General features: G+C 39.8%; 2 protein-coding genes across 5 annotated transcripts in view; one reads left to right on the forward strand and one right to left on the reverse strand.

Annotated features, from left to right (window-relative positions):
* The window catches only part of LOC133554035 (protein RCC2 homolog), a 27,458-nt gene extending 25,309 nt beyond the window's left edge, over nt 1-2,149 (forward strand). For all 3 annotated transcript variants that reach the window (XM_061902371.1, XM_061902374.1, XM_061902373.1), the window contains exons 11-13: nt 1,320-1,392; nt 1,448-1,525; nt 1,594-2,149. In XM_061902371.1, the coding sequence (XP_061758355.1) occupies nt 1,320-1,392; nt 1,448-1,525; nt 1,594-1,698 (256 nt within the window). In that variant the 3' untranslated portion in view covers nt 1,699-2,149. The remainder of the gene's footprint in view (nt 1-1,319; nt 1,393-1,447; nt 1,526-1,593) is intronic.
* A 35-nt stretch (nt 2,150-2,184) lies between these two features.
* LOC133554036 (large ribosomal subunit protein eL22) lies at nt 2,185-9,761 on the reverse strand. Of its 2 annotated transcripts, none has more exons than XM_061902376.1 (4): nt 9,605-9,761; nt 5,514-5,630; nt 4,509-4,633; nt 2,185-2,371 (listed from the first exon to the last, which is right to left on the reverse strand). In XM_061902376.1, the coding sequence occupies exons 1-4, from the start codon at nt 9,614-9,616 to the stop codon at nt 2,227-2,229; spliced, it is 399 nt and encodes a 132-aa protein (XP_061758360.1). In that variant the 5' UTR covers nt 9,617-9,761; the 3' UTR covers nt 2,185-2,226. The 2 variants fall into 2 exon arrangements, with proteins under 2 accessions (XP_061758360.1, XP_061758359.1); XM_061902375.1 differs by having other exon boundaries at nt 5,514-5,633; nt 9,605-9,726.
* Nucleotides 9,762-10,191: the final 430 nt, after the last annotated feature.

A 10,191-nucleotide genomic window follows, 5' to 3' on the forward strand; every position in this document is an offset into this window, starting at 1 on the left:
TTTACTACTACATACTATTTACTACTACATACTATTTACTTATTACTACATACTATTTACTACTACATACTATTTACTACTACATACTATTTACTCATTACTACATACTATTTACTTATTACTACACACTATTTACTCATTACTACATACTATTTACTTATTACTACATACTATTTACTTATTACACAATATTATTTACTTAGTACTACATACTACTACTATTTACATATTACTACATACTATTTACATATTACTCCATACTACTATTTACTTATTACTACATACCATTTACATATTACTACATACTACTACTTTTTACATATTACTACGTACTATTTACTCATTACTACATACTACTACTATTTACTTATTACTACATACTACTACTATTTACATATTACTACATACTACTATTTACATCACTACTACATCGCTATTACATCACTACTACATACATACTACATCACTACTACATGCATCATCACTACTACATCACTACTACATACATACCACATCACTACTACATACATACTACATCACCACTACATACATACTACATTACTACTACATACATACATCACTACTACATACATACTACATCACTACTACATACATACATCACTACTACATACATACTACATTACTACTACATACATACTGCACCACTACTACATCACTATTACATACATATCACATACATTCTACATCACTACTACATGCATACTACACCACTAATACATCACTACTACATACATACTACATCACTACTACATACATACCACATACATACATCACTACTACATCCATACTACATATTACATAATACTACACATTACTACTTACATACTATATAATACTACATCACTACATACATAATACATACTACATGAATAAATACATACTACTTACATACTACATATTACTACTTACATACTACATATTACTACTTACATACTACATATTACTACTTACATACTACATATTACTACTTACATACTACATATTACTACTTACATACTACATATTACTACTTAAATACATACTACATATTACTACATACATACTACATATTACAATATTTATCTAGATAGCCTTCTGTTTCTCTGTTCTAGTTGTATTTCTCTTTTTCTCCATTTGTCTTTCTTGTTGTTTGTTTCCTTCTCTTACATTTTTATTGTTGTCTTTCTCAATTAGTTTTTCCTCTTTCTCTCCAGTTTTCTCTCTTCTTTTTTTTTTGTTTCCCTCAACTTCCTTCTCCTGTCTTGCTGTCCTGTTTGTGTCTCCACCTTCATGACCTCCTTTGTTGATGTGACCTGCAGGAAGAGCAGCATCATCATGGCCGCCGACGAGAGCACCATCAGCTGGGGGCCGTCACCCACTTATGGAGAGTTGGTAAGTTGCTCATCTGACCTTCTCACCTCCGAGGATGATGACTTGCTCCCTGCAGGGTTACGGAGACAACAAAGCTAAATCCTCCACCACCGCCCAGGAAGTCAAGACCCTGGATGGCATTTACGTTGAACAGGTGTGCTCTTGAGCAAGGCATGAGACTGTGAGGTGTGTGAGAAGGTCCTGACTGGCCTTGTGTTGCAGGTGGTGATGGGCTACTGTCACTCCATGGTCATCGCCAGGCAGGACACTCAGACGGAGCAGGAGAAAGTGCAAAAGTTGCCGGAGTACAATCCCCGAACAATCTGAGCGAGACACAACAACTTTTCAGGGAGCTGGGACGTCTTCTTGGGAAGTTTGAATCCCCCCAAGAGATCTAACATGTCTGGCTTTGTCTCACATTTGGATCCTAAAAAAAAACAGAAGAGCTAAAAAAAAAATTCCATAAACTGTTCCAGCTGAACAATTGAGACCTTTTCACTTGTGGGGTCTTAGTTTACGTCGAGCACTTTGTCCTCTGCAGGGGACATGTGCTAAAAAAAAAAAAAGATCTATCTTTTGTCATGTTTTGTGTTGCAGTATTTGAAAAGTCCAATTTACAGCTGCTCTCACTTTCTCAGAAGGGGACCAATGCTCCATTTTCTATGAGAAATGATCTCCTAGACGTTTGTTACATTCCTTCTCTTCACAATCTGGGTGGTTTTCAACGATGCTTTGTTCTGGTTACATTTTCATTCCAATAAAAGATGTGTAAACTGTTTTCTCCTGTCTTGTACATGAAGAAAAACACAAGCAATGACTGAAAACATTTATTTTTTCAATGTACAAAATCTAAAGTCAATCTTCGTCTTCCTCCTCCTCTTCATCCTGGTTGATCTGGAAGTAGCGTAGCTCGTAGCTCTCCTTGGTGTTGGCCACCACGCGCAGCCAGTCGCGGAGATTGTTCTTCTTCAGGTACTTCTTGGTCAGGTACTTCAGATATCTGACGGACAAACATCTCAAAGTTAAAGATGCATTTCTTCCTCGACCACGCCCATTTTAACACTCCAAATATGGTCATGAAAACCAAACTAAAAGGAGGTTAAAATCTAAGTTTAGGTGATCAATTGTTTTGATTAATTTGAGTTTGTGTTGCAGATGACTTTCAAATATTCAGAAGTCAATGTTTTGTCCTTGGCTGTGACACAAAGTCCTTTGCTTCCACATTCTCTTAGTTCCTTGGCAGAGATTCACAACATGACTCGCAGGTAAAGAGCCACCCACGTTTTTTTCAGGGCTGATATCAGTTATTAGTCAATAGGGGTGGAAAAAAAAAAAAAGATTTTCCAATTAAACAATTCTTAATCGATTTAAAAAAAAGGTTTTTTTGCATTTTTTTTTATCAATATGTGCTGTTCAGACAAATCATGATGTAGACCAGGGGTCACCAACACCAGGTGGCCCGTAAGGACCAGATGAGTCGCCCGCTGGCCTGTTCTAAAAATAGCTCAAATAGCAGCACTTACCAGTGAGCTGCCTCTATTTTTTTTTTATTCATTTATTTACTAGCAAGCTGGTCTCGCTTTGCTCTACATTTTTAATTCTAAGAGACAAAACTTAAATAGAATTTGAAAATCCAAGAAAATATTTTAAAAACGTGGTCTTCACTTGTTTAAATACATTCATTTATTTTTTTACTTTGCTTCTTATAACTTTCAGAAAGACAATTTTACAGAAAAAAATACAACCTTAAAAATGATAGGATTTTTAAACACATATAACTTTTTACCTTTTCAATTCCTTCTTCTTTTTTCCTGACAATTGAAATCAATGTTTAAGTAAATTGATCTTTTTTATTGTAAAGAATAATAAATACATTTTAATTTATTTCTTCATTTTAGCTTCTGTTTTTTTGACGAGGAATATTTGTGAAATATTTCTTCAAACTTAATATTAAAATTAAAAAAAAAGAATTCTGGCAAATCTAAAAAATCTTTAGAATCAAATTTAAATCTTATTTCAACGTCTTTTGAATTTATTTTAAAATTTTTGTTCTGGAAAATCTAGAATAAATATTTATTTGTCTTTGTTAGAAATATAGCTTTGTCCAATTTGTTATATATTCTAACAAAGTGCAGATTGGATTTTAACCTATTAAACATCTCATTTCAGTAGGCCTTTAAGTAGTGTGATAAGCTAATCACAAAAAGCGCCATCAGCAGCATGAGTGACAGACGTGTGCAACAATCACAATTGTCGTGTCTCATGTTCGCCTCCTGGCCAATGAAAAGTGTTGAAGGAAACAGCTTGCTTCAAACGGGGAGAAGAGGAAAGAGGAGTCACTGACTGTCTGGCTCTCAGCACCACAGCCTGTCTTTAACACTGGAAGTAACTCAACAGAGTGACCCCTCCTCTTACTCATTCACTATCTTTGTGCTTCCACAGCAGGAAGCACAGTCCTCACTTCCTTACTCGCCACTAAGAAGTTCCGCAAAGTAAGAAAAACGAAGAGTAGAAGTGACGAAGCCAAATGTCACCTTCATTGATATTTCAGCTTCAAAGTGGACGGGCAATATGAGCCCACCAAATATATCCATCAAGTGCCATAAGGTTGATGAGCTGAGAAGTGATTGTGATGTAGACATCTTGTCATATTTGGAGGTGTGGAGGGAGGGAGGGAGGCTCCTCTCAGCCACACGAGGTAAACATGTTGCTGAAATCCTGGCAAGTTGCATCCACCACATGAGTGCTGCATGAACATTGTCACTACTGCTCCCACCTTCCCTCAACAAATGATGTTGAAAAACAACTGAGCTGTTGACTGTTGTGTATATTCATATTTAATGTGTAATAATGTGTATTATTCATGTTTGAATGTGGCTCCACACGTCACTGATGGGCCTCCTTAAATAATAATACTTGCTATCAGCAGGGAAAAAAACTGCAGCCGATCACTAATTGAGAGATTTAAATTGCAAATGTGTGGAGAAAAAGGCCAAAGAGGTATTTGCTACAAAGTGTGCAGGTATGGTACGTCGACACAGGTGGAAAAGTAGATTTGTGTTCAACATGTGGTAGCCAGGACATTTGAAGATGTAATGGGAATGAAAGGTGATTAAGAAGCAGTTTGAGTGTCACACCTTTTAGAGAAGGGCACCTCTGAGGACACGGTGATCTTACTCTTGCTCCTCTCGATGGACACCACACCTCCGCCCAGGTTGCCAGCTTTACCGTTCACCTTGATGCGCTCCTGGAGGAACTGCTCCTGGAAGTCACGAGTGGTGGTCAGGTGTCAGTCACGAGTGGTGGTCAGGTGTCAGTCACGAGTGGTGGTCAGGTGTCAGTCACGAGTGGTGGTCAGGTGTCAGTCACGAGTGGTGGTCGGGTGTCAGTCACGAGTGGTGGTCAGGTGTCAGTCACGAGTGGTGGTCGGGTGTCGGTCACGAGTGGTGGTCGGGTGTCAGTCACGAGTGGTGGTCGGGTGTCAGTCACGAGTGGTGGTCGGGTGTCTGTCACGAGTGGTGGTCGGGTGTCGTCGCGAGTGGTGGTCAGGTGTCAGTCACGAGTGGTGGCCAGGTGTCGGTCACGAGTGGCGGGCAGGTGTCGGTCACGAGTGGTGGTCAGGTGTCGGTCACGAGTGGTGGTCAGGTGTCGTCACGAGTGGTGGTCAGGTGTCGTCACGAGTGGTGGTCAGGTGTCGTCACGAGTGGTGGTCAGGTGTCAGTCACGAGTGGTGGTCAGGTGTCGTCACGAGTGGTGGTCAGGTGTCGTCACGAGTGGTGGTCAGGTGTCAGTCACGAGTGGTGGTCAGGTGTCGTCACGAGTGGTGGTCAGGTGTCGTCACGAGTGGTGGTCAGGTGTCGTCAAGAGTGGTGGTCAGGTGTTGTCACGAGTGGTGGTCAGGTGTCGGTCACGAGTGGTGGTCAGGTGTCGGTCACGAGTGGTGGTCAGGTGTCGGTCACGTGTGGTGGTCAGGTGTCGTCACGAGTGGTAGTCAGGTGTCGGTCATGAGTGGTGGTCAGGTGTCGTCACGAGTGGTGGTCAGGTGTCGTCACGAGTGGTGGTCAAGTGTCAGTCACGAGTGGTGGTCAGGTGTCAGTCATGAGTGGTGGTCAGGTGTCAGCAGCGACATGAAGACAACTTACAAAGTTGGCAGCGTCCATGATGCCATCCTCCACCGGGTGGGTGCAGTCCAAGGTGAATTTCAGGACCTGCTTCTTCTTCTTGCCACCTTTACCACTGGTCTGCTTCTTCTTTTGCTGCTGCTGACACACACACACACATTGTGTTGGTTGACACACACACATTGTGTTGTTGACACACACACACATTGTGTTGGTTGACACACACACACAGTATTTACAGCATTTGACAGACACACACTGCATGTTTTGGAGTCACACATCAAGAGTGTTACTAAAACGGCCTTCTTTCATCTCTATAATATCATTGTTCCATGTTGTCCACTAGCGATGCTGAGATCATTATTCATGCCTTCATAACGTTGTGTCTCCATTACTGTAAGATATTATTTTCATGTCTCCCCATGTCTAGAATTAAAAGATTACAGTTGGTACAAAATGCGGCTGCTAGACTTTTGACAAGAACAAGGAAGTTTGATCATATTAGGCCTATACTGTATATACCTTTATATACACACATATATATATACACATATATATATCTATATATATACACATACATACATACATGCATGTACATACACATACATATATACCTGTACTGGCTCACCTGCACTGGCTTCCTGTGCACTTAAGATGTGACTTTAAGGTTTTACTACTTACGTATAAAATACTACACGGTCTAGCTCCATCCTATCTTGCCGATTGTATTGTACCATATGTCCCGGCAAGAAATCTGCCTTCAAAGGACTCCGGCTTATTAGTGATTCCCAAAGCCCAAAAAAAGTCTGCGGGCTATAGAGCGTTTTCATTTCGGGCTCCAGTACTCTGGAATGCCCTCCCGGTAACAGTTGGAGATGCTACCTCAGTAGAAGCATTTAAGTCTCACCTTAAAACTCATTTGTATACTCTAGCCTTTAAATAGACTCCCTTTTTAGACCAGTTGATCTGCCATTTCTTTTCTGCTCTGCCCCCTTCTCCTGCGTGGAGAGGTTATCAGGTGACCACAGATGATGCGCTAGCTGTTCAAAGTCATGGACCACTCATCTGTGCATCTGTTGGGGACGTCTCTGTGCTGCTGACCTGTCTAAACTTGGAATGACCTCCTGCTGGCCTCACTATGGACAGGACTCTCACTATTATGTTAGATCCACTATGGACTGGACTCTTACTATTATGTTAGATCCACTATGGACTGGACTCTCACACTATTATGTTAGATCCACTATGGACTGGACTCTCACTATTATGTTAGATCCACTATGGACTGGACTCACACACTATTAGGTTAGATCCACTATGGACTGGACTCTCACACTATTATGTTAGATCCCCTATGGACTGGACTCTCACACTATAATGGTGTTTCTACTATGAACTGGAGTCTCACACTATTTTGTTAGATCTACTATGGACTGGACTCTCACACTATTATGTTAGATCCACTATGGACTGGACTCTCACTATTATGTTAGATCTACTATGGACTGGACTCTCACTATTATGTTAGATCCACTATGGACTGGACTCTCACTATTATGTTAGATCCACTATGGACTGGACTCTCACTATTATGTTAGATCCACTATGGACTGGACTCTCACACTATTATGTTAGATCCACTATGGACTGGACTCTCACTATTATGTTAGATCCACTATGGACTGGACTCTCACACTATTATGTTAGATCCACTATAGACTGGACTCTCACTATTATGTTAGATCCACTATGGACTGGACTCTCACTATTATGTTAGATCCACTATGGACTGGACTCTCACTATTATGTTAGATCCACTATGGACTGGACTCTCACACTATTATGTTAGATCCACTATAGACTGGACTCTCACTATTATGTTAGATCCACTATGGACTGGACTCTCACTATTATGTTAGATCCACTATGGACTGGACTCTCACACTATTATGTTAGATCCACTATGGACTGGACTCTCACACTATTATGTTAGATCCACTATGGACTGGACTCTCACACTATTATGTTAGATCCACTATGTACTGGACTCTCACACTATTATGTTAGATCCACTATGTACTGGACTCTCACACTATTATGTTAGATCTACTATGGACTGGACTCTCACACTATTATGTTGTTTCTACTATGAACTGGACTCCCACACTATAATGTTGTTTCTACTATCGACTGGACTCTCACACTATTATGTTGGATCCATTTCACTGGTCCCCTCGAAGGTTTCTCATTGCGATCCCATTGGGTTGAGTTTTTCCTTGCCCTGATTATGGGATATGAGCCAAGAATGTCGTTGTGGCTTGTGCAGCCCTTTGAGACAATTGTGATTTAGGGCCATATAAGTAAACATTGATTGATTTTCAAAATTCTTTTAGCCATATGTGGAAGAAAATATGTAAATGTGAAGTGTATTATCAGAACAAAAAGAATGTTCTAAAGTTTAAAAAGCTTAACTACAGCCAACGTAACGTACTCGTAACGCTACTACATTCGAGACGGAGGTTTAAAAAGATAAAATCACAAGTAATGATTGAGCTGACAAGTGCCGGTGATGATTTAAAGGGTAGAATGGTGATATTCAGGGCTGGGTGATATATACGATATATCGCGGGTTTGTCTCTGTGTGATATAGAAAATGACTAAAATATTTCCTTGAATAGCCGCCGGGCATGTAATATGCGCCTGCCTTGAATTACTGCCGGATCAATCTCACCCCCCAAATTAATAAGCGCATGCTTACTGTTACCGCCGGGTCAAAGTCGTGACATCACAAGTGACGCCTCCCCTGTCATCATTTCCAAAATTGAGTTTTTTTTTTGCTTTTACTATGTGGAAACCAGGGATCTTGTTCCACAGCCATACAGATCACACTGATGGTTGTGATATAAATCAACTTATCTTTAACACTCTTACTAATATGCGCCACACTCTGTGAACCCTAACCAAACAAGAATAACAAACACATTTCTGGAGAACATTGGCTCTGTAACACATAAACGCGACATAAGAATTACCCAGAATTCCAATGCATCCATGACTCTTGGCTATATTATACACCTCGCTAGCACCCAGTAGCATTACTGCTAATATGTAGCATCATTTGTAAAGTCACTCGCTAGAGAATGAAGATAATTTCATAACCTTAGTAACATATCACATAGTGAAGGACGAATACTATTTGATTTCCTTTTATGCAGCTCGTTTTTATTTGACACTTAAAATGTCTCTGACAATCTTGCACTTTCTGTTTTGGAAATTACATGTTTGTGCCACTGCTTAATAACTTTAATAAATACACTTTTAGTAATTTCCCTCTCTGCATGAAAGTTTAAATGCAGCATACATTAATGCAGTATGAAGAAGAATGTTTGAATGTAGACACATAGAATCATCATACTGCTGTCATTATATGCATCAAGTGTTCATTCAAGGAAAAGGCAACATATCGTATATCGCGATATGGCCGAAAAATATCGCAATATTAAAAAAAGGCAATAACATCGGTCTAGTGTCACTGACATTAGACAGATGATATAAAAGGTAAAATGTTGACATTATACAGTGATTTAAAGGTATAAAGGTGACATTTAAGAGTATATAGTTGACATTATATAGTGATTTAAAGGTATAAAGGTGACATTTAAGAGTATATAGTTGACATTATATAGTGATTTAAAGGTATAAAGGTGACATTAAAGAGTATAAAGTTGACATTATACAGTGATTTAAAGGTGACATTAAATGTATAAAGTTGAAATTATATAGTGATTTAAAGGTATAAAGGTGACATTAAAGAGTATAAAGTTGACATTATATAGTGATTTAAAGGTATAAAAGTGACATTAATCAGCGAGCAGGAGCGAGTTTGGACAACGTGGTGAGTTAGCACAGAGAAGCTAACATTAGCTCCAGGCCGCTAAACACTTAGCTCCACAATGTGCTCGTTTAAAAACACAGAACGAGGCCACGTGTAAGACTCTCGTTGGACACTGGCCGGTGTTACACAACGACGGCTACAGCTCCACCATTATTTGTTATTTTCATCCAAGAAAAAGTGCAGTTTGAGTGGATTGTTGACACGCGATTTTACTTACAATTGGCGCCATGGCGAAGAAGCTAGCAAAGAGAACGACATACAGTGCGCATGCGTTAAAAGGGCTTACTAATCAATTGCCGGATCATTGATCTAGAGGCTGATCATCGTCGCCGGATTAAGACAATGTCACATTTTAGTACGGGATGAGTGCAATTATCGTATTGTGAGGAACAATATCATACATACACGATTTTTCTCATTCTTAAGAAAACATTACCACAGCCCGCCTACCTTACAATGGCTTACTAATCAATTGCCGAATCATGGATTATTTACGTCGATCATCGTTGCCAGATGAGAATGTAAAATGATCGTAACAGAAGATTAAAATGATTATATTTAGAGGAATGTTATCGAACACACCCGATTATCTAGAATATTTCGGAAAACAATACATCAATGCACAACCCCGGAAGTTCCTATCGGTCACGTGATTGGCCCCAGCAACAGTAGGCTTGTAAACAGCGCCCCCACGTGGCTGTAAAAAGGCAGGACGGTGAGCCGATACACGACACCAGCAGTCCGTATCGTTCACTAATTGCCAATTATGGGTAGGGTCAAAGTAATCATATATTCATGTTTTGA

Source organism: Nerophis ophidion, linkage group LG06, assembly GCF_033978795.1.
Source record: "Nerophis ophidion isolate RoL-2023_Sa linkage group LG06, RoL_Noph_v1.0, whole genome shotgun sequence".
Taxonomy (NCBI): Eukaryota; Metazoa; Chordata; class Actinopteri; order Syngnathiformes; family Syngnathidae; genus Nerophis; species Nerophis ophidion.

Excerpts from the sequence above, each read along its gene's own strand:
- LOC133554036 (XM_061902375.1), bottom strand. Across the intron at positions 4,634-5,513 it reads TCATGGACGCTGCCAACTTT|GAGCAGTTCCTCCAGGAGCG; the intron begins GTAAGTTGTCTT and ends CGTGACTTCCAG. Across the intron at positions 2,372-4,508 it reads GAGGTGCCCTTCTCTAAAAG|ATATCTGAAGTACCTGACCA; the intron begins GTGTGACACTCA and ends TTTGTCCGTCAG.